The sequence below is a fragment of the Struthio camelus genome, chromosome 4 (genome assembly GCF_040807025.1).
Source record: "Struthio camelus isolate bStrCam1 chromosome 4, bStrCam1.hap1, whole genome shotgun sequence".
NCBI lineage: Eukaryota > Metazoa > Chordata > Aves > Struthioniformes > Struthionidae > Struthio > Struthio camelus.
The window spans coordinates 87,153,795-87,181,669 of record NC_090945.1 but is presented as its reverse complement, the minus strand read 5'-3'; the positions used below and the strand labels follow the sequence as shown (position 1 = coordinate 87,181,669).

The following is a 27,875-nucleotide window of genomic DNA, read 5'->3' as shown; positions in this document are numbered from 1 at the left end:
GGGCTGCGGGCCACAGGCAGCGCCGCGCCGGGATGAGCGCGTCCCCCCCGTGGGCACGTCCCCCTCCCCGGGACGAGCGGCGCGGGGTGTCCGTGTCCTGCGGGTCCCCCCCTTCATGGGCACGTTCCCAGTCCTGGGATGAATGGCGGGGGGGTCCGTGTCCCCCCTCTCCGTGAGCATGTCCCTGTCCCCGGGACAAGGGGTGCGGGGTGTCCGTGTCCCACCTGTCCCCCTCCATGGGCATGTCCCCAACCCTGAGACGAGCGGCATGGGGTGTCTGTGTCCTGCATGTCCCCCCCTTCAGTGGGCACATCCCTGTCCCCGGGATGAGCAGCATGGGGTGTCCGTGTCCTGCATGTCCCCCCCACCCCATGGGCACGTCCCCAGCCCTGGGATGAGCAGCGGGGGTGTCCATGTCCCCCCACCCCCGTGGGCACGTCCCTGTCCCCAGGATGAGTGGCAGGGGGTGTCCGTGTCCTGCGTGTCCCCCTCCATGGGTGCATCCCCAACCCCGAGACAAGCGGCATGGGGTGTCCGTGTCCCGCGGGTCCCCCCCGTGGGCACGTTCCTGGCCCCAGGACGAGCGGCGCGGGGTGTCCGTGTCCTGCGTGTCCCCCTCCATGAGCACATCCCCAACCCCGAGACAAGCGGCACGGGGTGTCTGTGTCCCGCGGGTCCCCCCCATGGGCACGTCCCTGTCCCCAGGACGAGGGGCGCGGGGTGTCCGTGTCCCGCGTGTCCCGCGTGTCCCGCGTGGGCTCACAGACGCCGCCGAGCCGGCCGCCTTTCTGCAAGTGCTTTTATTGCCCCGGCCCCGCTCGGGCCGCTGCAGCCGGGCCCCGCGCCGCCCCCCCCCGCGCTGCCCCCCCGCCGCCGCCGCCGCCGCCCCCCGGCCCGGCCCGGCCCGGCCCGGCCCGGCTGCCGCCCGGGGGGGTCTCGGGTGGCCGCGGCTGCTGTCGCCACCCGGCTCCTAAGCGGCGGGGAACGAGGGTGCAATGCGCGTTTACATGTGCTTACACGGGGACAGGGCATGAAGGCATCACCATCGCGGCGGCCCACGCGGTGCGCGGACACGCGGGGGGGCGGGGGGACGTGGCGGGCGGCGAGCGCGCCGCGGCCCCCCCCCCCCCCGCTCTCTCTCTTTTTTTTTTTTTTTTTCCCTTTTGCTTTATTTACAAAACTCGCGGCTGCTCCTGCCCGCCCGGAAAGAAAGGTAAAAACGCCGAAACGAGAGGGGGAGGCAGCGCCGGAGCGGGGGTCTCCCTGTCCGGTCCTGCAGAGCCCCCCGCCCTCCGGCTTGCCTCTTCCTAAAAATAATAATAATATTAATAATAATAGTAATAATAATAATAATAATAATAATAATAATAATAATAATAATAAAAGAGCTGCAGTTGGGTGTCCCAGGAGTTGCTCCAAAGGGCTCCAGGGATCCCTGGTGGGTGAAGGGCTGCATCCTGCCACGGCGCTGGGGGGGCCGGCTCGGTGGCGCTGGGCAGCCCGGAGCCCGCCGTGGACCGGGGGGAGCGGAGTGGGGCCGGGGGGGCCCCGCTGCCGGCGGCCGGTGGGCTGTGCGTTCCCACCGAGCGCCGCCGGGACCCGCGGGTGGGCGGCTCCACATCTGGAGCGAACATCTGGGAACAAAGCGCTGGCTGCGCAGCTGCTGGGAAGCGATGGGAAGTGCGAGGGAGGAGGCAGGGAGCTGGGCCATCCCGGCGCATCCCGCCCGCCGGCTTCCCGGACGCGGCCACCCCGCGCCCGGATGGACGGATGGGTGGTCCCGCGCCCGGGGAGCTGGGGTGGGGGCGCAGCCTGGACGTGTGACTTTTTGAGGTTAAGCTCGGAGGTTTCGGTCCGTTTCTGGGGGCTCCCTCCGAGGCCGAGGGGGCTGGGGGACCGGCCCTCGCGCCGTCCCCGGCCGTGCCGGCTGCTCCGGGCTCCCGTCCCGGCTCAGGCGGGCGGCGTGCCGAGGCCGGACAGGGCTGCGAGGGAAGACGAGGGGTGGGAGCGCCGGGGCAGGGCAGAGCCCCTGCTCCCCGTCCCCGTCCCCGTCCCCGTCCCTGCCGGGGGACGCTCTGGGGACACCCGAGACCTTACTGCGTTTAGGAATAGGCCAGTCCTTGGAGCGACCGCGCAGGGGTGTGAAACTTGTCCGAGTCCTCGAAAGACTGGTCTGGGCGGCGGGAGGGAAGAGAAAGAGGGAGTGAGGCGAGGCGGCAGGGAGCAGCGGCCGGTGGGGGCGGGCGCGGGGCCGGGGGCACCCGGGGACCCCGCTCACCTTGCAGGCTGCCGCCGCTGGTGCTGGAGCAGGCGGGCGGCGGCGAGGTCTGCGGCCGCACCACGGGGGCGAAGGCGCTTTTCTGCTTCACCGCCGAGATCATGTTGACGGGGGAGAAGGAGAAGACGCCGGTGGGGGTGGAGGTGTTGGTGCCGGACGGCAGGGTGATGGAGGAGGCGCCGAGCGGGGGGCTGGAAGGCATGACTGGGGGAGAGACACCCGCTGAGCCGCGGCAGAGCTGCACGGGGTGAGAGCATCCCCCGGTGCGGCCTGGGGACCCTGGCGGGAGCAGCCCCGGCACTGGAGCATCGCTGCGACCCAACACACCGGTGCACCCCGGGGTCCCCGGCAGGAGCAGCCCCGGCACCGGAGCATCGCCGTGACCCAACACACCGGTGCACCCCGGAGTCCCCGGCGGGAGCAGCCCCAGCACCGGAGCATCGCCGTGACCCAACACACCGGTGCACCCCGGGGTCCCCGGCGGGAGCAGCCCCGGCACCGGAGCATCGCTGCGACCCAACACACCGGTGCACCCCGGGGTCCCCGGCGGGAGCAGCCCCGGCACTGGAGCATCGCTGCGACCCAACACACCGGTGCACCCCGGGGTCCCCGGCGGGAGCAGCCCCAGCACCGGAGCATCGCCGTGACCCAACACACCGGTGCACCCCGGGGTCCCCGGCGGGAGCAGCCCCGGTGCCGGGGCATCGCCGTGACCCAACACACCGGTGCACCCCGGGGTCCCCGGCGGGAGCAGCCCCGGTGCCGGGGCATCGCCGTGACCCAACACACTGGTGCACCCCGGGGTCCCCGGCAGGAGCAGCCCCAGCACCGGAGCATTGCCGCGACCCAACACACCGGTGCACCCCGGGGTCCCCGGCGGGAGCAGCCCCGGTGCCGGGGCATCACCACGACCCAACACACCGGTGCACCCCGGGGACCCCGGCAGGAGCAGCCCCAGCACCGGAGCATCGCCGCGACCCAACACACCGGTGCACCCCGGGGTCCCCGGCGGGAGCAGCCCCGGTGCCAGGGCATCGCCGTCACCCAACACACTGGTGCACCCCAGGGACCCCAGCGAGAGCATCCCCCGGTGCCAGGGCATCACCACGACCCAACACACCAGTGCACCCTGGGGACCCCAGCCCCTGCTCCCCCTCCTCTCTGCAGCCGCGGTGCCAGGGGCCGGCGCGCCGCCCTGGCTGCGGACTCACTGGCGTAGGGGGAGTTGGCGGTGGAGCCGTTGAGGAAGCTGGGCGAGCCGGGCACCCCCAGGCTGGCCATGGTGCTGCCCCCGTAGCCGTTGACGCCGGCGGCGCCGCCGTAGCCGCTCTGCTGCGGCGTGGAGCTGGGCACGTAGCCCCGCGGCGAGGCGCTGCTCGTGCTTCGGGAGTAGCCTGCGGGCGGGAGCAGGCGGCGGTGGCGCGGGCCGGCGGCCCTGGCTCCCGGCCCCCCGCGCCGGACGGGGGGGTCCCCCCGCGCTCCGGGGCCCCAGCCCACCTTGCTCCGCGCCCTGCGCCCCGTCGCCGATGTTGAGGGCCAGCTGGCTGCCGAAGGAGTTCACCCCCATCACGCCGGCGGGGCCGTGGTTGCCGGCGAGCGAGGAGAGCTGCCCGGGGGCGCGGGGGACGCTGTACAGCGCCTCGGCGATGTCTGCCGCTCGCTTCAGGATGAGGTCCTGGAGGGACGGGGACGGCATCACGCCGGGGCGCGTGCAGACCCGAGCTCCCCCCCCCCGGGGAGGGGGACCGGGAGGAGAGGGGCAGGGGCAGCTGAGGCTGCTCCCACTCGTGACACCTCCCGCCACATGCACAGCCCGGAGCTCCCCCCCGGGAGCCGGGCCGGGAGGAGAGGGGCAGGGGCGGCTGAGGCTGCTCCCACTCGTGCCACGAGCCAGGAAGGACGTGGGAAAAAAGGCGGCTTCAGTGGAGACAAAGGGCGGCTGAGCGGAGCCGAGGGCGGCCGAGCTGGGCGGCTGCGCCTTCCGCCCGGGCGGGGGGCGGCCGGGGGGCCGGGGGGCCCTGACTCAGCGCCCGGGGGCTCCTAACGCGAAGCAGATGTGGGGCCGGGCGCGCGGGCCACCGGCGGCGGCGGCCGTACCTGGTTGCTGTGCGGCATCCCGTAGAGCGCTTCCACCAGGTCGGCCGCCCTCTTCAGCAGCACCTCCTGCGGGCGGCGGGTCGGGGCTCAGCGGGGCACCCCCCCCCCAACCCCGCGCCCGGCCCCCCCGCCGCCGCGGCCCCCTCCCTACCTTGGGCAAGCGCTCGGGGTCGCCGGGGTGCCGGGGAATCACCTTCTGCAGCCGCTGGAAGCCGTAGTCGATGGTGGGCTCGTTCAGCGCTGGCCGGGGGGGGCACGGCGGTGAGCAGGGGCTCCCCGCGTCCCCCCCATCCTCGGGGGAAACTGAGGCACAGGCCGTGGGGCTGAGCAAGGGGCACGGTGGTGCAGGGGGGGAAGCCGGCGGTCTGGGATGCAGCCCCAGCCCCGGCCGACCTCTGCTCCCGCGTGCCCCGGGTCCTGCAGGGCCCCCCCGCTGCCCGGGGGGAGCCGGGACGGAGACAGAGCGCCGGCGCTCGTGCACGGCACGCCAGCCCCCCCCACAGCGGCCGGTTCCCCGCGGCGCCGCGCGCGCCCGCCCGGCACAAGCGCCGTCCCGTGCGCAAGGGCAAGCGTGTGCGAGGCCCCCGCTCGCGCCGCAGCTGTGTGCGCAGCCCCCCGGCGCATCGCGCCAGTATGCACGGCCCCTGCTCCCGTCACACAAGTGTCCCCAGTCCCTGCTCACGCTGCACGCGTGTGTGTGCTGCCCTGCTCACACGGCACATGTGTGCATGCTGCCCCACTCACACTGCACGCGTGTGCATGCTGCCCTGCTCACACGGCACATGTGTGCATGCTGCCTCGCTCACACTGCACGCGTGTGCATGCTGCCCTGCTCACACGGCACACGTGTGCATGCTGCCTCGCTCACACTGCACACGTGTGCATGCTGCCCTGCTCACACGGCACACGTGTGCATGCTGCCCCGCTCACACTGCACGCGTGTGCATGCTGCCCTGCTCACACGGCACACGTGTGCATGCTGCCTCGCTCACACTGCACGCGTGTGCATGCTGCCCTGCTCACACGGCACACGTGTGCATGCTGCCTCGCTCACACTGCACGCGTGTGCATGCTGCCCTGCTCACACTGCACATGTGTGCATGCTGCCCCGCTCACACTGCACGCGTGTGCATGCTGCCCTGCTCACACGGCACATGTGCGCATGCTGCCTCGCTCACACTGCACACGTGTGCATGCTGCCCTGCTCACACGGCACATGTGTGCATGCTGCCTCGCTCACACTGCACACGTGTGCATGCTGCCCTGCTCACACGGCACATGTGTGCATGCTGCCTCGCTCACACTGCACACGTGTGCATGCTGCCCTGCTTACACGGCACATGTGCGCATGCTGCCTCGCTCACACTGCACACGTGTGCATGCTGCCCTGCTCACACGGCACATGTGCGCATGCTGCCTCGCTCACACTGCACACGTGTGCATGCTGCCCTGCTCACACGGCACATGTGTGCATGCTGCCTCGCTCACACTGCACACGTGTGCATGCTGCCCTGCTCACACGGCACATGTGTGCATGCTGCCTCGCTCACACTGCACACGTGTGCATGCTGCCCTGCTTACACGGCACATGTGTGCATGCTGCCTCGCTCACACTGCACGCGTGTGCATGCTGCCCTGCTTACACGGCACATGTGTGCATGCTGCCCTGCTCATGTGGCACATGTGTGCATGCTGCCCTGCTCACACTGCATGCATGCGCATGCTGCCCTGCTCACGTGGCACATGTATACATGCTGTCCTGCTCACACTGCACGCGTGTGCATGCTGCCCTGCTCACACGGCACACGTGTGCATGCTGCCTCGCTCACACTGCACGCGTGTGCATGCTGCCATGCTCACACTGCACATGTGTGGATGCTGATCCACTCACACTGCACGCGTGTGCATGCTGCCCCGCTCACACTGCACGCGTGTGCATGCTGCCCTGCTCACACGGCACATGTGTGCATGCTGCCCTGCTCATGTGGCACATGTGTGCATGCTGCCCTGCTCACACTGCATGCATGCGCATGCTGCCCTGCTCACATGGCACATGTATACATGCTGCCTCGCTCACACTGCACGCGTGTGCATGCTGCCCTGCTCACACGGCACATGTGCGCATGCTGCCCTGCTCACGTGGCACATGTATACATGCTGTCCTGCTCACACTGCACGCATGTGCATGCTGCCCTGCTCACACGGCACATGTGTGCATGCTGCCCCGCTCACACTGCATGTGCGCATGCTGCCCCGCTCGCACTGCACACGTGTGCATGCTGCTGTGCGTATGCCCCACACATGCATGCTGCCCAGGGGCAGGCCGGATCGCCCCGAGGAGCCAGTGGAGGGAGCCGCGGGTGGGCGCTGCGGGGCCACAGCAGCAGGAGGCTGCGGGGCCACGGGTGGGCACTGTGGGGACCCCTGGGTGCTGGGGACAGGCAGAGCCCCCCGAGAACCGGGGCATGGGGACACGGCGGCCGGAAACGTGGCTTGTCCTCTGGAGCGTGCCGTGGCTCCGGTGCGCGGCCCTGCCGGACACGGCCCCAGCACACGGCCCACGACACGGCTCCTGGCGGCACAGTCCGTACACCCGGGCTGCCTCGCACACCCAGCCAGGCCACGGCGCTGCCCTCTGCCATGCACACACGTGCACACACATGCACACACGTGCACACACATGCACACATGCACACGGGCTCCCAGCTCTGCCCTGGCACAGCTGCGTCAGGCGTGCGCGCGCTGGCTCCACGCACTGCTCCTTTGCACACGTGGGGAGGATCCTGCAGTGCCCATGCACACGTGACACGTTGCACACGCGACACATTGCACGTGAACCGTCACACACTCTCACACACATTATCACACGCGCAGAGTGTCAGTCGGTGCCTCGTGCGCGGTGTCGTGCCTGCACACACAACCTCCCCCCCGGCACAGTGACCCTCTTGCACGACTGCGTGCGCCCAGCCTCGCGCGCAGCGCCTCACCCGTGCAGCCCTCCTCCATGTCACCCGGCTCCCAAGCGCCCGGTTTGTCACCCGTTTGCTCGCCGCGCCACGCGGCTCAAGCGCTGCACACCTGCGGCGTGCAACACGCGTGCAATGCCAGCGCAGCGCGCGGGCAGCACCACCGCCGGGTCCCCGTCCCCCCGCCGCCCGCGCCCTCACCAGTGTAGACGAAGCGGCCCGGGGCGCCCTTGCAGAACTGCTTCGACTTGTAGGAGAGCGTCACCTCCACCACGCCGGGGATGTGCCGCGGCGGGGTCTGCACCCGGATGGCGTGCGGCGTGATGAGCTGCGAGGGCGCGCGGGGCTGAGGCGCGGGCGGCGGGGGGCCGGGGACGCGCCGCCCGCACCACCCGCGCCGCCCCCTACCTCGCTCCACACCAGCATGGTGCCGAAGACCACCTGGAGCCCGTCGAAGAAGTTGTCACCGATGACGATGACGGTGGCACCGCCGGTGGTCCAGCCCTCGCTGGGGCTGATGGCTTTGATGCAGGGGGTGGCTGCTGCGGGCGGCCCAGGGCAGCAGTGAGGGGGGCGCCGGGCCGGCCGGATGGGCAGAGGGCACGGCTCGCCACGCTGGCTCTGAGCTCGGGGCCGCCGCGCACTGCCGCGGGGACCCGTGCTGGGACACCGGCTCCGCGGGGTGGCCGGGGCGCACGTGGCCGCCTGGGTGTGCGCGGCCCTGCAGCGCCCTCGCTTTTGGGGACGGTGCCGGCACCCAGCGTGCGTGGGCACCAGGCAGGTGTGGGCCCACGTGTGCGTGGGCATGTGTGTGTGTGTGTGTGCATGTGCATGCACGTGTGTGTGTGTGCATGTGCATGCGTGTGTGTGCATGTGCATGTGCGTGTGCCTGTGCATGCGTGTGTGCATGTGCATGCACATGTGCGTGTGTGTGTGAGTGTGCATGTGCGTGTGTGCATGTGCGTGTGCGTGTGCACGTGCATGCGTGTGTGCATCTGCGTGTGCATGTGCGTGTGTGCATGCATGTGCGTGTGTGTGCGTGTGCGTGTGTGCGTGTGCGTGTGCGTGTGCGTGTGTGCATGCATGTGCGTGTGTGTGTGCCCCGGCCCCGCTGGCCAGGACTCACCTTCGGAGGGGTCGAGGCGCCGTGCCCGGCGGCCGTGCTTGGAGTTGTTGTGGACGAACATGTTGTCGGACACGGCCAGGACGTGGCCGTCCACATTCACCGTCGTCGACACGACCACCTGCGGGAGAGGGGCGGAGGGGAGCGCAGGGTCAGGGCTGCCCCCTGCCCGCCTGCTCCCGCAGGGTCCTTCCTCCTTCCACGGACAAGGCGGCCCCACCGGAGGGTCCTCAGCCCCTCTTTGTCCCTAGTGTCCCCCCACACCTCTGGGCATCCCGGGATCGTCACGGCCCTGCATTGCCTTCTGAACTGCTCCGTCCCTGGACGGGGCAGCCTTGCTGGTGGGGTGTGTGCAAATACACACGTGTGCAGCTGTGTAATTGTGTGTGCGTGTGGATGCACGTGGGCATACATAAGCAGCTGTGTGCACACATGCATGTGTGCATGCATGCGTGTGTGTGTGTGCGTGCCCGTGTATGTGGGGGCTTGTGTGCACGCATAAACATCTGCAGACACGTGTGCATTTGTGTGCACACGACAGAGAACAACACGGTGCTGCAAGATCCCAGCATCGGCCAGGGCACTGCCTTGGTGTCACCACGCCACCAGGCTGGAGGGCACCGGGCACGGGGTGGGGGGCACCCCACCCCGTGCCCTGCAACCGCAGCCCACGCCCCCACGCCTCCCCTCGGTCGCTCCCTCCGGCGTGGAGGTGGGTGGACTTGGCTGTTCTCCCGGAGCTGCTTGGTGCTATGCAAATTGGATAGGTCGTTAATCATGTAAAAATGTCACAATTATCATATCTTTACGAGAGGCCCTAATGAAGGCACCCGTGCTGGGTGGGAGACGGGACAGACCCCCCCCACTCCACTCTGCAAAAGGAAACTCCAGCTGCCGCGAGGAAAGCTCGGCTCTGGGAAGGGGGGACACGGAGGAAGAGTTTGCAAAGGGTCTCGGGCAGTTCGGCACTCGCTTCCCCTTTGGGTCCCCTAGATCCTTTTGGGAACAAATAAGCAGGGTTGGCTCGCGGCCCGGGGCTCACCTGGAAGCGCCGCATGTCCCGGGGGTTCCCGGCGTTCTTCAGGCAGTTCTGGTTGCATTTGAGGAAGAACTTGAGGAAAAACCTAAGGGGGAAGGAGAGACCCCAGCAGTCGGTGTCGGCCGCACCGGCGGCGTGCACGCACCCTCCCTGCCACGCGCGGTCCCCGTTCGTCCCTGCGCCCCCCGTGGCACGCACTCGGGCATGCACCGCCTGCTCTACCCTGTCGTGGGCATGGCCGGGTCCTCGGCTCAGTCGCGGGGACCTCGGGGGTCATGTGCACCGCCGCACGCCCGGAGCATGGGCATGTGGGCGCACGGCCCCTGGGGTCATGGACTGCTCCTGGGACCACAGACACGCTCCTGGGACCACAGACACGCTCCTGGGACCATGGACATGCTCCTGGAGCCATGGACACACTCCTGCGGTCATGGACACACTCCTGGGACCACGGACACGCTCCTGGGACCACAGACACGCTCCTGGGACCACAGACACGCTCCTGGAGCCATGGACACACTCCTGGGGTCATGGACACACTCCTGGGGTCATGGACATGCTCCTGGGACCATGGACACACTCCTGGAGCCATGGACACACTCCTGGGGTCATGGACACACTCCTGGGACCATGGACATGCTCCTGGGACCACAGACACGCTCCTGGAGCCATGGACACACTCCTGGGGTCATGGACACACTCCTGGGGTCATGGACATGCTCCTGGGACCATGGACACACTCCTGGGACCACGGACACGCTCCTGGACCACGGACACGCTCCTGGACCACAGACATGCTCCTAGGACCAAAGACATGCTCCTGGGATCATGGACACACTCCTGGGGCCATGGACACACTCCTGAACCACAGACATGCTCCTGGAGCACAGACATGCTCCTGGACCACAGACACACTCCTGGAACCATGGACATGCTCCTTGGACAAGGGACACACTCCTGGGACCACGGACATGTGCTGGCCAGGAGCATGGACACGATCCTGGGACCACGGACACGGGCTCGCCAGGACCACGGGCACACTCCCGGGCTCGTGGCACCGCTAGCGGGAGCGCAGGCGCCCGTGTGCTCCCCGGGGCCACCCGCACAGGCGGCACATGCACACGCACACGCGGCCCCACACACGGGCATGCACACCGGGCACAAGCACCCGGGCACGCACCCTGCATGCACCCTCCATGCACACACACGCACACACACGCACACACATGCACACATGCACACACACACGCACCCAGCTGGGAGGCCGATGGTGCCGGGCCCTCTGCCCGTTTCCTGCAGCGCCCGCACGCGGGACCTCGCCGGCGCCCGACCCCGCTGTGTGCCCAGGACCTGCCCCGAAACAGGGTGAGGCCTGCCAGCCCCGGACCCCGTCACCCCCTGGGCCAGGTCTCTGCCCTGTCCGGGTCACTGCACTGTGCCAAATCACCGTGCTGTGCCAAGCCACGGCACTGCGCCAGGTCACTGTGCCAGGTCACCATGCCATGCCAGCCCAGGTCACTGCACCTTGCCAGGCCACCATGCCATGCCAGATAACTGCGCCATGCGGGGTCACTGCACTGTGCCAAATCACCGTGCCGTGCCAAGTCACAGCACTGTGACAGGTGACCGTGCCAGGTTGCTGTCCCATGCTGTGCCAGGTCTCTGCACCAGGCCAGGTCACCATGCCATGCCAGGCCACCATGCCATGCCAGGTCACTGCACCGTGCCAAATCACTGTGCTGTGCCAAGTCACTGCACCATGCCAGGTCACTGCACTGTGCCAGGTCACCGTGCCCGGTCCCTGTGCCATGCCAGCCCAGGTCACCGCAGTGTGCCAGGTCACCTCAGTGTGCCAGGTCACTGTGCCAGGTCACCGTGCCATGCCAGCCTAGGTCACTGCACCGTGACACGTCACTGCACTGTGCCAGGTCACTGTGCCAGGTCACCGTGCCATGCCAGGCCACCACGCTGTGCCAGGTGATTGCGTCCCGCCAGGCCACTGTGCTGTGCCGAGTCGTAACAACACGCCGAGTCGCTGCTCCGTGCCAGGCCACCACGCCGTGTCAGGCCACCAGGCTGTGCCAGGTCACCATGCCATGCCAGGCTACCGCGTCTCTCCCTGCCACCTCCCCTCCTTTCGCCACCTCCCTGCCCCACGCCAGCACTTCTGGCCAGTGTCCCCCTGGACACGAAGGGGGTCTCGGGCCCCACTCGGCCGTGGGGGACTGCAGCGAGGGTGCAGGAGTGCACGCCTGGTGTCCCTCCTGCTGGGGCTGGGGGCTCCCCCTCTCCCTGCCCATCCCTCGCTGCCTCCCACAAGGGAATATTCCCGGACAGCATGGCAGTGTCCCAGACAGGGTGGCAATGTCCCCAGACAGGGTGGCAGCGCCCTGCCTCTGCCCTCTGGCAGGGCTCCAGCCGTGGGACCGCACACCGGAGAGCCTCCGCCTGCGGCCGCCCCAGCGCTGCCTGCGACCCCGTCCTGCCTGCAGAGCCCGCTTGCCCGGCACGTGCCTCGCTGTCCTGCCCCAGCCTCCTGCCTGGCATCCCGGCCCTGCATCCTGGGCTGGCATCCCGGCCCAGCCTCCCCTCCCTGCATCCTGCCCCAGCATCCCAGCCCGGCAGCCTGCCTGGCCTCCTGCTTCAGCATCCAAACCCTGCATGCCACCCGACATCGCACCTCAGCATCCTGCCTGGCACCCCAGCCTGCATCCTGGCCCAGCATCTGACCTCCGCATCCCAGCCCGCATCCTGCCCTCACATCCGGCTCCCACGTCCCACCCCAGCAGCCCTCTACAGCATCCTGATCCCGCATCCCACCCCACCAGCCCTCTACAGCATCCTGGTCCCGCGTCCCACCCCACCAGCCCTCTACAGCATCCTGCTCCCACGTCCCACCCCACCAGCTCCCTATGGCCTCCTGGTCCCGCGTCCCACCCCACCAGCCCTCCACGGCCTCCTGGTCCCGCGTCCCACCCCACCAGCCCTCCACGGCCTCCTGGTCCCGCGTCCCACCCCACCAGCCCTCCACGGCCTCCTGGTCCCGCGTCCCACCCCACCAGCCCTCCACGGCCTCCTGGTCCCGCGTCCCACCCCACCAGCCCTCCACGGCCTCCTGGTCCCGCGTCCCACCCCACCAGCCCTCCACGGCCTCCTGGTCCCGCGTCCCACCCCACCAGCCCTTCACGGCCTCCTGGTCCCGCGTCCCACCCCACCAGCCCTTCACGGTCTCCTGGTCCCGCGTCCCACCCCACCAGCCCTTCACGGTCTCCTGGTCCCGCGTCCCACCCCACCAGCCCTTCACGGTCTCCTGGTCCCGCGTCCCACCCCACCAGCCCTCCACGGCCTCCTGGTCCCGCGTCCCACCCCACCAGCCCTCCACGGCCTCCTGGTCCCGCGTCCCACCCCACCAGCCCTCCACGGCCTCCTGGTCCCGCGTCCCACCCCACCAGCCCTCTACGGCCTCCTGGTCCCGCGTCCCACCCCACCAGCCCTCCACGGCCTCCTGGTCCCGCGTCCCACCCCACCAGCCCTTCACGGCCTCCTGGTCCCGCGTCCCACCCCAGCATCCTGCTCCAGGGCCCCACACTGGCGTCCTGCCCTTCATCCCATCCCAGCATCCTACCCGACATCCCACCCTCCCCCCCATCGCAGCCCCCCCGCCCCACTCCGTGACCGCTCCGGGCAGGCGGGAGGGGGGACCCGTGGCACCGCCAGCTGCAGGTCGGGCACTGGGGGTCGCGGGGAGGCTCGGCGGGGTTTCTGGCACTGCGATGCAGGCTACCAGGGTGCGGGCAGGGTCCCGCGGCCCCCGCGAGCCCCGCAGCACCGCCGGGGCCCCGGGCACCTTGCCGAGACCCCCGGGCTCTGCAGCGGCCCTGCCGCGATGTCGGCCCCTCCGAGGGCCGGTTGCACCGGCGATGGAGGAGAAGGGAGCAAATCCCCCTTGGCGCCGCCCCCCCCCCAAAAGCCGCGGGCCGCCGGGCCGGGCCGAGGGGGCCGCGCGAAGGCTCCTGCCACGGCGCCCGCCAGCCTCCCAGGTGGTAATCAGGGGAAGGAAGGAGCGTGGAAATGGAAGGGAAAACAACCCCCTCCCCGGGCGGAGATTGACAGAGGCGGCGCGGGGCTGCGGGGCGAGCCCCCCCGGCCCTCCCCAGCCCGCGCTGCCACTTCGCGCCAAGGAGAGGGGAAATAATAATAAAAACACGTCGGACTTCTTCACCTCCTTAAGCGGCAGCCGCGCATATGGGCCCGGGAGTTAAAAATACAGACAATGTGCATACATTAGCATCCATAATGCACAACGCTCCCCATTTAATATGCAAATTCCCGGCAATGCTGCCGAACACCTTCTGTTCCGAGCGCATAAATTTGAATTTGCAATTAGAATAATCTTGTATAATTAATGAAAAGCGTCAATTTTAGCTCCTAAGTAATTTGATTAACATGTTGATAGGGCACTTATCTGGCTCTCTAAACCAGTGGGGCCGGGCGTCGGGCCGGGGAGCGGGCGCCGGGGGAGGCAGGGCGCGGGGCCGGGGGGAAGGGAGCGGGCGCCGGGCCGGGGCCGCCCGTGGCAGGCAGGGCAGAGCCTGGGGAAGCCCCCGGCGAGGGCAGAAAGGGTCGGGGTGCGGGACGGGGCTGGGATCCCCCCCAGCGGGGGGACGGGGACAGCCCGGCTGCCAGCTCGCTGGGGCGCAGCGCTCGCGCTCACCCCGAAACGCGGGCGGCTGCGGCACCCGGCGGCGTCAGGAGCATCCCGGGCGCCCCGGGACAAGGTGGGAACGGGGCTGCTCGGGGCTCCCGGACGTGGCCGCAAGGTTAGTCTTGGCCGGGACGCCGGGGTCGGCATCCCGCTGGCGACGGGGCCGGCGGCTGCGGGGAGGAAGCGCCCGCACACAGCTGGCGGCGCGGGCGGCCACACAGCTGGCCGGCGGCCCCGGGGCGGGAGCCAGCACATCTGGCTGCGCTGGCCGGAGGCGGCGGGCGAGGGGAGTGCGGGGGCTCGGGGAGCTGCCGGAATGGGGCCGGGCGCGGGGCCGGCCCAGCTGGCGGTGCAGCCCGGGGGCTGCGTTGCACGCGCCCCTCCGTGTCCCCGGGCCGGCAGGACGTGGCATGCACCAGCCTGGGCTCCTGGCAGGGGGTCGCCTCGCCCCTCGTCACGGGGCGAGAGGCCAGCAGAGCCAGGGGGACCCAGGAGCCCTGCAGAGCCCTGGGCAACTCATCCCATGGGGAGGCCAGTCGCTGGGACCGTCTTTGCGGGCGACAGAGGAAAGCAACCCTGGGAGGCACCGCACGCACCGTCCTTGGGGAGCAGAGCGGAGGGTGGACCAGGGCCAAGGCCTGGGGCCGGCGCAGGGGCCAGGCTGAATGCAAGGCGGGGGACAGGGGACAGGAGATGCCCAGTGTGCCGTGGGACACCCGGGGACGCCCCGGCGAGGCTGCATGTCCCAAGGTGGCTGGGACTCCCCATGGCTGGGTGGAGCACAGCCACCGCAGCCGCCCCGGCTCAGCCTCCCCGGCCCCTTCGTCCCGGTTGGCCGGGTCCTGCATGAGGATCAGGGAGACGGGGCAGGAAGGGATGGGGATGGGGGGGGGGTGGAGAGACAGATGGGGAGAGGAAGGGATGGAGGGAGAGAGAGAGCTCTCGATGGGGGGAATGAATGGATGGATGGATAGAGGATTGGATGGTGGGAGGGATGGAGGGATGGCGGGAGGGATGGGCAGGTGGATGGATAGAGGATTGGATGGTGGGGAGGATGGAGGGATGGCGGGAGGGATGGGCGGGTGGATGGATAGAGGATTGGATGGTGGGGAGGATGGAGGGATGGCGGGAGGGATGGGCGGGTGGATGGATAGAGGATTGGATGGTGGGGAGGATGGAGGGAGGGCTGGGTGGATAGAGGACTGGATGCAGGTGAGGATGAAGGGATGGCGGGATGGATGGAAGAGTGGATTGATGGATGGTGACAGAGAGGGAGGGATGGAGAGATAAAGGACTGCAAGGGGGAAAAATGGAGAGATGGAGAGAGGGATGGGTGGAGGGCTGGAGGGAGGGACTGGATGGGGGAAGGGACTGAGGGAAGGACAGAGGCCTGGATAGGGTGAAGGATGGAGGAAGGGATGGAGGGAAGGACGGAGAGAGGGATGGATAGATAGAGGACTGAATGGGGGAAGGATGGAGAGATGGGTAGATGGATGGACAGAGGACCAGACGGGGAAAGGATGGAGGGAGGGTTGGAGGGATGGGTGGATAAAGGTAAGGATGGAGGGATGGAGGGAGGGATGGACACAGGGCTGGATGGATGGAGGACTGGATGGTGGGAGGGATGGATGGTGGGAGGGATGGAGGGAGGGATGGATGGAGGACTGGCTGGATGGAGGACCGGATGGTGGGAGGGATGGATGGTGGGAGGGATGGAGGGAGGGATGGATGGAGGACTGGCTGGATGGAGGACTGGATGGATGGAGGACTGGATGGTGGGAGGGATGGAGGGAGGGAGGGATGAGGGAGGGATGGATGGAGGACTGGATGGTGGGAGGGATGGATGGTGGGAGGGATGGAGGGAGGGATGGATGGAGGACTGGATGGTGGGAAGGATGGCGGGACGGAGGGACAGAGGGAAGGAAGGGTGGACGGAGGGAGCTGCAGGTTGCGCAGCCGGTGCAGAGGGCGGAGGCGACAGGGATGGCAAACGGACAGACTGCCAGACGGCCAGACAGCCGGGGCGCCGGGGCCTGATGGCCTGCGAGGGGCCTCATGTTCCTGCCTCTGATGTCCCCGCGGGCAGCCAGCCGCGACGGGCGCCCGGGGACCACCAGGGCGCTGCCACTGGCTCGGGTCCCTTGCGCCCCCCCGGAGGGGGCCCAGCTCGGCTCCACGCCAGCGCCGGGAGAGGGGGGCTGATTTGCATATGCAAATAGCTAACGAGCTCCCAGCACATCTGGCTCCCCGCCTCGCGCCTCGTCGTCCCAAGGGACAGCCGGGGGCCGGCGGGAGCGACCGCCGCCTGCGCCCGCGGCACGGCAGGAGAGGGGCGCGGGGGGCCGCGACCCCCCCCCCCGCTCTTTGAAGCGGTGGCATGTCGCTTGTATTATTTATTTGCCGGACGGAAGCGCTGCGCTGGCGGCAGACGTCGCTTCCCCCCTCTGCCGGCCCTGGCCGCCGCCGCCGGGGCGCCCGTAGCCCGCGGCCAGCACCCGCTCGGCGGCGGCGGCGCGGCGCAGCCGAGCCCCAGGCTGCATGGGCCCCCCCGCCGTCCAGGCGTGCAGCGAGCGCGTGGGGCCTCAGCCCATGTCCCGTCAGCCCGAGACACCCACCGCGAGCCCCTTCCCCGGGCCGCCGGCGCAGGCGATGCCGCGCTCCTACCTGTCGATGATGACGGGGTCGGAGGGCGTCTCGTTGCGGTTCCCGCAGCTCTTCTTGTCACAGCAGCGGCTGGGCAGGGCGAGAGGGGCCGGCGTGAGCGGGGCCGCCCTGCGCCCCCTCCCCAAACGGCCCCCCGGGAGCGCCGCGGCCAGCCTGGCGGCCCCCCGGCCCCGGCATCGTTAGCGCCGCTCCCGAGATCAATTAGCGGCGCTGGCACGGAGCGCTAATTTGCACAAACACGGCGCGCGAGCGTGGTAAACAAGAGATGCTCTAATGGGGCACAGGGGACCGCGCGGCGGCACGCGCGCCCCGGGGACGGGGACGGGGGACCCCGGCCCGCAGCCGGGGCTGCCCCTACCTGCACATGATCTCGTGGGTGAGCAGGACGCGGCACATCTCGGGGTTCTTGTCCTGCCCCTCGTAGATGATGGCCTGGGGGAGAGAGCGCCCAGGTGGGGACCCCGGCGTCCCCGGGGGCTGGCGCGGGCAGGCAGAGCGCCGCGGGCCTGGGGGGCGCGTGTGCAGCCCCCGCGCCCGGCGCGCCTCCGGCCCGTGCCTGTACGCTGGGTGGCCGGGCACACCTGCGCTTGTGCCCGGGCGGAGGGGCAGTGCGCGTGTGTGTGCTCTGCACACCTGTCTGCACACGCAGACGCGCGTGTCCGACACATCTGTGTGTGCATGTACAGATGTGCGTGCCCTGCACACCTACCCGGCTGTGCACGCATGCCCTGCACATCTGTTTGTGCACATGCACATGTGTGTGCCCTGCACACCTGTGTGTGCACACGCATACGTGCGCCCTGCACACCAGTGTGTGTGTGCATGTGCAGACGTGTGCTGGGCACACCTGTGTGTGCATGCATGCGTGCCCTGCACACCTGTGTGTGTGCATGCGTGCCCTGCACACCTATGCGTGCACATACAGACATATGTGCTCTGCACACCTGTGTTTGCTTGTGCAAATGTGTGCGCCGTGCACACCTGTGTGTGTGCAGATGTTCATGCCCTGCACATCTGTGTGTGCATGTGCAGATGAGCATGCCCTGCACACTTGTGTGTGTGCGTGTGTGCACGTGCAAATGTGTGTGCCCTGCACACCTTTGTGTGTGTGTGTGCATGCATGCCCTGCACACCCGTGTGTGTGCACGTGCAGACCTGTGTGCTCTGCACATGTGTGTGCACACACATGCCCTGCACACCTGTGCGTGCACATGCAGACGTGTGTGCACGTGCAGACCTGTGTGCCCTGCACACCCCGGCACCGACGCGCACACCCAGCGGGGCAGCCTGGAGCCGTCAGTGGCCGGCGTGGGCTGGGGTGGGGGGCACCTGCCTGGGCCCCCGCCGCGGTGCTGCCCGTCGCTGCCCCGGCCCGCTGCCCGCCGCGGCCTTACCTGCTTGGACATGGAGTCGATGAGCCGCACGTAGAGGTCCTGCTCCGTCCGGATCCCTGCGGGGCGAGAGGGGACGCGTGAGGCCCGGCCGGCAGCTGCTGGCCGCCGCGGCGCGCGCCGCCCCGGGCACCTACCGTTGCTGTAGAGCAGCTGGAGGCGGTAGTGGATGCCGTTGTTGGTTTTCTCGCCGGTCTGCTCCTGGGGAGGCAGGCGGGAGGTCGGACGCGGTGCCCACCAGGCTCGGAGCTGCCATGCAACCCCCCCCACCACCACCACCCCGGCAGCAGGGTGAGCATCCAGCCCTGCCACACTTGTCACGAGTTTGTGAGAGGTCTCAGCCCGGCCGTGCTCACCCTCTCCTTCTCCACGAAGTCGATGAAGGAGGTGCGCTCGATCTCCACGGGCTGGCCCTGCCGGTCGTACATGGCCAGGACGAAGTGGAAGAAGTTGGATTTCCGCAGGTTGGAGGGCGGCTGCTTCTCAAAGTGAGCCCGGGCCAGGCCCACGCCGCTGCGGGAGGAGCAGGAGGGCGCTGAGCGGGGCCACGGCCCGGGAAGGAGCGCGGCCGCCCCACAGCATCCGCAGCCGCCCGTCCAATGCAAACACCCTGCTCCTGCCCAGGTGCAGCCCCCCCCCCAGCGCCCTCGTCCTGCTCCTGCCGGGGTGCAGCCCCCCCCGCGCCCTCGTCCTGCTTCCACTGGGTGCAGCCCCCCCGACACGGCTGCCCGAGGGCAGCAGGGGACACAGTGCCCAGCTGCGGAGCGAGACCCCCTGCAGCCGCTGTCCCTGCTCCCTAGGCCCCGGGCCGCGGCTGGCGAGTGGGACCGCTGGCACCCTTGTCCCCTGTGAGCGCTCTGGGGTGGCTGGGGATGCACACACACTTGTGCCCACATGCACTGCCCACACGCGTGTCCAGGCACACGTGTGTGCAAACACGCACACACACTTGTGCCCACATGCACTGCCCACACACGTGTCCAGGCACACGTGTGTGCAAACACGCACGCACACTTGTGCCCACATGCACTGCCCACACGCGTGTCCAGGCACACACACGTGCAAACACGCACGCACACTTGTGCCCACATGCACTGCCCACACGCGTGTCCAGGCACACACACGTGCAAACACGCACGCACACTTGTGCCCACATGCACTGCCCACACGCGTGTCCAGGCACACACACGTGCAAACGCACGTGCGCATGCGCGGTGCCCTGCGACCAGCATGTCCGGGCACACCGCCGTGCATGCACACGCAGCCTGCACGGCGTCCCCCGGCCAGGGGACCCGGCCCTGGAGCCCGGCCATGGGGCTCCCAGCTACCGCGAAGGTGGCACGGTCCCAGCGGGGGACAGGGAGCCGGGCAGCGCCGCGAGCCAGCGCTGCCCCCGGCCCTCGGCCCCCGGCGCCTCCCCAAAAGTGCAGCGGGGAGGGAGGGGGGCCGAGCCAGCGAGCCGCCGGCCGGGAATAGCTGCGGCTCTGCGCTCAGCGCTGCCGAGACCCGGGTGCTCCGAGAGCCCAGCCCGCTGCCATTAATTATTAAAGGCAATCAGAGCATTTCCTAGCAAACGAGACCAGCCAACGTCTGTTACAGGAAAGCAACATCTTCCATTCACGGATCCTCCAGGAACCAGGGGCACCGCGCAATTATGCAGCCAAGGCTCACCGCGAAACGGCGCGGGGAGGGAGGCAGCGCCCATGCCAGCCTGGAAACCCGAGAGGCCGCTTTGGCTTCCCCACCGGGACCCCGGCCCCTGTGCGTTGTACTGCTGAGACACCAGACCCTGTGCATTGCACTCCTGGGACTCTGGCCGCTGTGCATTGCACCCCTGGGACCCCAGACCCTCTGCATTGCACTCCCAGGATCCCAGACCCTGTGCATTGCACCGCTGAGACCCCGGCCCATCCGCATTGCACTGCTGGGACCTCAGCCACTGTGCATTGCACCGCTGAGACCCCAGCCCATCTGCACTGCACCCCCTGCTTGCAGGGGGCTGCAGCTCCCCACGTGGTTTGCTGGTGGCTCTGGGCAGTGTGCAGGGAGCGACCCTGTGAGGCCGGACAGGCTCTCACCGATCTGTGCTGGCAGTCGCTGCGGTGCTGCTACTTGTTGCTGCCCGAGTAGAGCACTGGCGAGACGCCCTGGGAGCACCAAGGGTCTGGAAACGGGTCCGGGACGTGAGCCACAGGCTGGCTGCCTTTGGAGACCAGGAGAGGCCTCGCGTGCCCGTTTGCCGTGTCCACACGCATGTCGCTCCTGACACATGTGCGATTTGCACCCAAGCGGTGGGTCTGGACCACGCTGGCTGCCTGGCCCCTGGCTCCCGTCCCCAAAACTGCTGGTCCAGGCCGGCGCAGCCCGGGGGGGACAACTTGGTGAGCCCCACCGTCGTGTGGCGCACAGGCCCGGATGGGTGCGCACCGTGCTGCTGCATCCCGGCACGCCGCAGGGCCTGGCCGGCCCACGCGGGATGCTGCGTGCCCAGCCGGAGACACGCACGCAGCCACGTCCCTGCCGCAGGGCTCCTCAGCCCTCGCTAGCTGCACCGACACCGCACCGGGAGCTCCGCTCGGTCCCGGCCCCCCATGGGACCGCGGCTGCCAGCACTGTGCAAAGCCCCGACGGTCCCTCCGAGCCGCCGGAGCTGGGGAGCGGGGGGCCAGGGAGGTGTTTATGTGTCTCACTCACGGCCTGCTCTGGGGCGGGGGGGGGGGTTCTGCACCCGGACGGCGAGACCAGCACCTCCGGCGCGGGTGCAGGGGCTCTCCAGGGTGTCCCAGAGACCCTGGCACCCCACGGGGATTCACACTCAAAATACCCTGTTGGGGCAGACCGGCTGCTCCTCCACACGGCACCAGCCAGACACCCCCAGCTCTGACACCCGCCAGCCCCCACCCTGCCCATTCCCGGCAATGGGGGGTTCCCGTGCATGTCCCCCATCCCAGTCCCCTTCACCCCTTGGGGGAGAAGCTGTGGGGACAAGGACCATGGTGGGGCAGGTTCGTGGGTGCACGGGGACAGCTGCCACCTCCACCGGCATCGCCCCCTCCCCTGCTCTGGGGCCCCAGGCCGGGGGCACCCTGGGCAGGGCTGGACCCTCGGCCTGGCCCCGCTCCGGGCCCCTCCTGGGGGTGCAGGCTGGGTGCAAGCTGGGGAGCCGAGGGGGACTCTCACGCCCCGGGCGCAGCGGCTGCGCTGGGACGGGGCTGTGGCGGGACGGCCGGGGCTGGCAATGTGATTCCTGCAGTTTTTAGTCCCCCTGCAGTTATTTGCAAACACGGCAGCTCAGGATGGGACTCTGGGGAGCCTCCGGGGCTTCAGCCACGAGGGGCTGCCTCCGCTGCAAACGCAGCCCCCAGGCTGAGAGCTGGCAGCAGGGCTGGCAGCGGGGCTGGGGACCCCGAGCGCGGGGACAGCGCGCACAACCAGGCTGTCTCACCCGCGCTGCAAACCGGCTTGGCAGTGCAAGGGCTGGGGATGTGCCCCCACAGCGCTGGTTGCAGAGGGGAGACCCCAGCTCTGCCCCCAGTCAGACCCCTGCGTCCCACTGTCCCTGGCCAGGGAGAGGGCACGGAGCACCCGGCCGTGTGGGGCTCGGGCGCCGGGGAGGCGCTGGATGGGGTCCCAGCGGCTGTGCCCAGGCTGGCCCGCATCCCTGCGCCTCTCCGTGCCGCGGGGCGCGAGGGCTGAGCCACCACGTCTCCATGAGCCCTGGCGGGACCCAGCTGCGGTGAGCCCCACACGCGGCCACCCCTTCCTGCCCCCGAGCCCCACGGCGCACGCGGCGTGGGACAGCGGGAGCTGGGGGACTGCGGCAGGGATGCAGGATGCCCCCAGCCACAGCCCGGGACCCCCTGGGCACAGGGATGAAGAGAGCAGGGACAGGATGGGGCACGCAGAGCCCTGAGCCCCGCGGGGATGGCAGGGACGGGATAGGACACGTGGAGTCCCGAGGCCCCCGGGGACGGCAGGGATGGGATGGGGCATGCGGAGCCCTGGCCCCCCTGGGGGTGGCAGGGATAGGATGGGGCACACGACGCCCTGAGCCCCGCAGGGACAGCAGGGACGGGATGGGGCACGCGGAGCCCTGAGCCCCCCAGGGATGGCAGGGAACGCAGCCCCACAGGGCGATGGGGCTGGGAGCCCCCCGGGGAGGCCGGGGCTGGCCAGGGCGCGCAGGGACACCATGGGGCTGTGGAGCGCGGTGAGCTCGGTGGTGCAGGCTGCATGAACGGTTGCAGCGATCATTCCCTCCCAGCCCCGATGCCTCGACTCCTGTCCGGGAGGTGGGGAGAGGACTGTGGCCAGACCCCTGCCCTCACCCTCGGTGGCTTTTCCCACCCGACGTGGAGGACAGGGTGGTGCAGGTCCTGGCCCCGGTGGACACGCAGTACGGTGCAGCACAGCACGGCGCAGCACGGCACGGCGCAACACGGCGCAGCACGGCACGGTGCAGCACAGCGCGGCACGACAACCTCTCGCAGCTCCAGCAGCAGCTCCTGCCCTGCTGCCACTGCCCTCTGGCCCACCCGACTTGTGGCTACCGGTGTGGCATGTGCAGGGTGCCAGGGATGCCCAAGGTACCTGGGTGCACAGGGTACCGAGGATGCCCAAGTGTCTGGGGTGCCCAGGGTACCTGAGGGTTCCTGGGGTGCCTGGGGTAACCCAGATGACCAGAGCGCACGGGTGTCCCCAGGATGCCCGAGGTGTGCAGGGATATAGATTGCAGGAGATGCCCAAGGAGCCCAGGGCTCACGGGGTACTTGGGCTGCCTGAAGTACCTGGGCTGCGCGAGGTAGCTGGGATGCCCGAGGAGTGCAGGTTGCCCAGGGGTCCTGGGATGCCCAGGGTGCCCGGGGTGCCCAGGGCATCTGGGATGTGCAGGATGCCCACAGTGGCCAGCATGCCTGGGATGCACGGTGTGCCCGGAGTGCTCGGGATGCCCAGGATGCGCGGTGTGCCCGGGATGCCCGGGATGCCCGGCGTGCCCACGGTGCCCCTTACCTCTGCGCGGCCGTGCTGGCGTCCAGGATGCCGGTGCTCTGCAGCCACCTCACGGAGGGCAGGCCGGCCGTCAGCGGCTCTTCCTTCATGGGCAGCCCCCCCCGGGGCAGCGCCTCCTGCACGGAGAACATGGCAAGGGGGGCTCGGGGGCGGCCCGCCGCCCCGGCCCCGGCCCCGCCGCCGCCGCCCCAAACTTTGCGCCGGGCGGCGGCCGCCGCGGCCTGGGGCGGGCCGGCCCCGGCAGCGGCGCTCAGAGCCGGGCAGGTGCCGGGCGCCGCCGTCCCGGCCGCCGGGGGAGCAGCATCTGCGGCTGCCGGCCGGCCGCGAAGGGAAGGGAAGGAGGCTCGGGGGAGGCTCGGGAGGCGGAGGCAGGCGGAGGCAGGGCCGCAGAAGTTGGCGACGGAGGCGACCAGCGGCAGCCAAGTGCCGGGGACCGGGAGGGGAAGGGGCGGGGGGCGGGGGGGGGGGAGACGGGCAGTGGAGGGAGGGATGGGGAAGGGAGAGAGGAGGAGTGGAAGGAGGGCTCGGGATGGAGGGGTGGGGGAGGCGGAGAGGAGGTCTGGAGGGAGGGATGGAGGAAGGCTCGGAGGAGGAGTGGAAGGAGGGATGGGGCAGAGAGGAGGAATGGAAGGAGGGATGGAGGAAGTCTTAGAGGAGTGGAAAGAGGGATGGAGAGAGGCAGAGGAGTGGAAGGAAGGATGGAGGAAGGCAGAGAGGAGGAGTGAAGGGAGGGAGGGATGAAGGCAGAGAGGAGGAGTGGAAGGAGGAATGGAGGAAGGCTCGAAGGAGGAGTGGAGGGAGGGATGGAGGAAGGCTCAGAGGAGGAGTGGAGGGAGGGATGGAGGAAGGCTCGGAGGAGGAGTGGAGGGAGGGAAGGAGAGAGGCAGGGAGGAGGAGTGGAGGGAGGGAGGGATGGAGGAAGGCTCGGAGGAGGAGTGGAGGGAGGGATGGAGAGAGGCAGGGAGGAGGAGTGGAGGGAGGGAGGGATGGAGGAAGGCTCGGAGGAGGAGTGGAGGGAGGGAGGGAAGGAGGGATGGGGGAGGCAGGAGGCGTGCGGGCGGCGGCGGCGGCGGGCCGGGATGGGGCGGGGGCTCGTTACCGGGCGGGCGGCGGCGGCGGCGGCGGCGGCGGCGCTGGGCGGCGGCGGCGGCGGCAGCGGCGGCAGCGGCAGCAGCAGCAGCAGCGGGCGGCCGGGGGGGCCCCGGGGTGGCGGCGGCGGCGGCGGGGGGCCCGGCGGAGGCGGGGGGCTGGAGGCGGCGGCCCCGCCGCCCCGCCGCCGCCCCGCGCCGCGGCCCCGCCGCCCCGCCGCCGCCACCAGCACCATGAGCACCAGCACCCGCCGCCGCCGCCCCGCCGCCCCGCCGGCCCGGGCCATGCCGCCGCCGCCTCCCCGGGGAGGCAGGGCCGGAGCCGCCGGGGGGAGGCGGGGGCCGCGGCCGGGCAGGCTGACATCATTCCGGGGAGGAGCGGTCCCTCCCCGCGCCGGCGGAGGGGGTCCGCGGGCAGCGCCGGCACCGGCCGCCCGGGCCCGGGACCGGCACCGCCGCGGGGAGCCCGCGGGGAGCCCGCCGACGTCCCGGCCGGGCCCCGGAGTCGCCCCGGAGGGTCCGTGCTGCATCCGCTGCCACGCGCTGGAGAGACCCTGCTGCATCCCCAGAGACATGCTGGAGAGACCCCAGACGGGCCCCAGAGGCACCCTGGAGAAACCCGGCTGCATCCCCAGAGACATCCCGGAGAGACCCCAAAAGGGCTCTGGGGACACCCTGCTGCATGCCCAGAGACATGCTGGAGAGACCCCAAAAGGGCTCTGGGGACACCCTGCTGCATGCCCAGAGACACCCCGGAGAGACCCCAAAAGGGCTGTGGGGACACCCTGCTGCATCCCCATAGACACCCTGGAAAGACCCCAAAAGGGCTCTAGGGACACCCCGCTGCATCCCCAGAGACACCCTGGAGAGACCCCAAAAGGGCTCTAGGGACACCCTGCTGCATCCCCAGAGACACCCCGGAGAGACCCCAAAAGAGCTCTGGGGACACCCTGCTGCATCCCCAGAGACACCCCGGAGAGACCCCAAAAGAGCTCTGGGGACACCCTGCTGCATCCCCAGAGACACCCCGGAGAGACCCCAAAAGAGCTCTGGGGAAACACCCTGCTGCATCCCCAGAGACACCCCGGAGAGACCCCAAAAGGGCTCTGGGGAAACACCCCGCTGCATCCCCATAGACACCCCGGAGAGACCCCAAAAGGGCTCTGGGGAAACACCCCGCTGCATCCCCATAGACACCCCGGAGAGACCCCAAAAGGGCTCTGGGGAAACACCCCGCTGCATCCCCATAGACACCCCGGGGAGACCCCAAAAGGGCTCTGGGGAAACACCCCGCTGCATCCCCATAGACACCCCGGAGAGACCCCAAAAGGGCTCTGGGGAAACACCCTGCTGCATCCCCAGAGACACCCCGGGGAGACCCCAAAAGGGCTCTAGGGACACCCCACTGCCTTCCCATAGACACCCCGGGGAGACCCCAAAAGGGCTCTGGGGAAACACCCCCCTGCATCCCCAGAGACACCCCGGAAAGACCCCAGACGGCCCGAGAGGCACCCTGGAGAAACCCTGGATATCCCTGAGGAACCCCAGATGGGCCCTGGAGACACCCCAGAGAGACCCCAAAGGGGCCCTGGAGACACTCCAGAGAGGCCCTGCTGCATTTCCTGGGACATCCCAGAGAGAACCCACTGAGACACCCCGGAGAAACCCCAATCGGGCCCCAGAGATACCCTGGAGAGACTCCTCTGCATTTGCTTGCACAGCCCAAAGAGACCCCTCTGCATCTCCTGGGACACCCTGGGGAGACCCCACATGGGCTCCTATGACACTTTGGGATGTCCCCGGATGGCCCGTCACATACCCTAGGGAGACCTCCCCTACGGTCACCCCAGAGTGACCCCGCTGGGCCTCTACCTTCCCTGAGATGCTCCATGGTGACCCTGTATGTGTCCAAGATGCCCTAGATGGACCCCAAACGAGCCCCTTGGATACCCTGGGGTTACCCCAAAGGGGCCTCCAAGCCCCCCCAAAACAATGACTACCTGAGTCCCTTGAGCTACCCCTCCCCGCAGGGAGCCCTGCACTCCTGAGACACCCCACAGTGACCCCAAAACAGGCTCCATGCCTTCTACACACCCCAGAGTTGACCCCCAAAACCACCCTCAGCACCCTGCTTGAAGAACCCTGTGGCCACCTGAACCCCTCCACGTGGGGCACCACCAGTGGCCCTGGCCCACCGCTGGCCCGACCCCGGGGCCGAGCCAGGGGGCGAGGACCCCCAGCAGCTGCAGGCCCCCTACGCCATCCAACCGAGCCTGCAGCAGACCGGGGCAGAAGGGGCCGTCCCCGTCCCTCGCCCCGGCGCAGCACCAGCCGGGGCTGGGAGGGGGCTCCTGGTCCCTGCACAGAATTGGTACGGAGGGGCTGCAAGGGGTGGGAGAGAGGATCCCGAGGGAGCAGCCTGGGCGTTTGGTGAGGAAGTAAGCGGTGAGACCGAAAGGGGGGAATCCTGGCAGAACACGCACAGCCAGCGCCGGACGCATGGGACCTCCAAGGGCTTTCCCATCGCCGGCCCGGGAAGCAGAGGTGGCACCGGGCACCGGGGCCCTCTCGGAGGATGCTGGCAGGGGCTCAGCGGCTCCCGGCTGGCAGAGCGCTGGCAGGATCTCTGCAGGAGATGGTTTAAGCAGGGGGAACCGCAGCTGCCGCGTCTCCCGGGTGTCTTTTCCTGTCGCTCAGGACCGACTCTGGGCAGGTCTTTCCAGGGCCACGAGTCCCGGGTATGTCCCGCATAGCGGGGAGATGTCCTTGGCGGCTCCTTCGCCCCGGCCCTGGCAGAGACAAGGCCTTTCCCTGGGATCCCGCAGCTCCAGAGGGAAGAGCACGGTGATTTCCAAGGAGACCCAGCCCCGGGGCTGCAAACGAGACAGCCCCCGAGCTAGGACAGAGGCCAAGGAAGAAACTTGGCGGACCGGTGGCCACACGCTGCTTTTTGGCTCGGTTTGCTGAGAGCTGCTCGGGCTCCTTGCAGCAGCCGCCCGCCGGCACCGGAAGGTCGCGGCACTGCCGGCGGGCTGGCGGCTGCTGACGCTGCACCGTGGCGGCTGTCCTTCGGGAGCGTCCTCGGGCCGGAGCAGCGAGGCTGGGAGCGGGCAGCCGCGGGAGCCCGGGGCTCGGCCAGGGGAGCTGCCGAGGGCTCCCGGCAGACACGCTGGCGAGGATCGCGTTGCTTTGCTCCAGGGACGTGGGAGGAGGTGGTGAACGTCGGCCGGCAGACGAGAGCGCCTGGTCCTGGGAGCCGGGCCAGGAAAGCGATGCCCTTGCTCCGGGTACTGAGCGCACGCGAAGCCCCGGCGTCACCGCTGGGCTGTGAGCCGGACGGACGGAGAGAGCAGCCCCAGCACCAGCAGCAGCCGAAGGGGCAGAGGACCCCCTGCCCAGGGCAGCTGGCGAAACACCAGCCCCAACACCTCCTCCCGTGTCCCCCAGCACCCACGGGTGCTGGATGGGGAAGCTGATCCTGCTAGGGGATATCCCCGGGGCAGGGGGGTTTGCA

The 27,875-nt window shown here is 69.5% G+C and overlaps 1 protein-coding gene across 2 annotated transcripts; it reads right to left on the bottom strand.

The window, feature by feature from the left end:
• Positions 1–1,157: 1,157 nt before the first annotated feature.
• EBF4 (EBF family member 4) lies at positions 1,158–23,419 on the bottom strand. Of its 2 annotated transcripts, none has more exons than XM_068943943.1 (16): positions 23,274–23,419; positions 18,620–18,776; positions 18,401–18,464; positions 18,267–18,322; positions 17,231–17,304; positions 16,873–16,941; positions 9,507–9,588; positions 8,468–8,585; positions 7,750–7,883; positions 7,543–7,669; positions 4,527–4,615; positions 4,376–4,441; positions 3,776–3,953; positions 3,490–3,672; positions 2,279–2,482; positions 1,158–2,173 (listed from the first exon to the last, which is right to left on the bottom strand). In XM_068943943.1, exons 1-16 carry the CDS (start codon positions 23,402–23,404, stop codon positions 2,103–2,105), a joined length of 1,803 nt encoding a protein of 600 aa, XP_068800044.1. In that variant the 5' UTR covers positions 23,405–23,419; the 3' UTR covers positions 1,158–2,102. The 2 variants fall into 2 exon arrangements, with proteins under 2 accessions (XP_068800044.1, XP_068800045.1); XM_068943944.1 differs by having other exon boundaries at positions 7,750–7,880.
• Between the last annotated feature and the right edge of the window lie 4,456 nt (positions 23,420–27,875).

Coding starts and splice junctions, on each gene's coding strand:
- EBF4 (XM_068943943.1), bottom strand. CDS start 23,404: ATGTTCTCCGTGCAGGAGGCGCTGCCCCGGGGGGGGCTGCCCATGAAG. Junction 18,465..18,619: donor ACTTCGTGGAGAAGGAGAGG/GTGAGCACGGCC, acceptor CTGCCTCCCCAG/GAGCAGACCGGCGAGAAAAC. Junction 2,174..2,278: donor CAGCGGCGGCAGCCTGCAAG/GTGAGCGGGGTC, acceptor CCCGCCGCCCAG/ACCAGTCTTTCGAGGACTCG.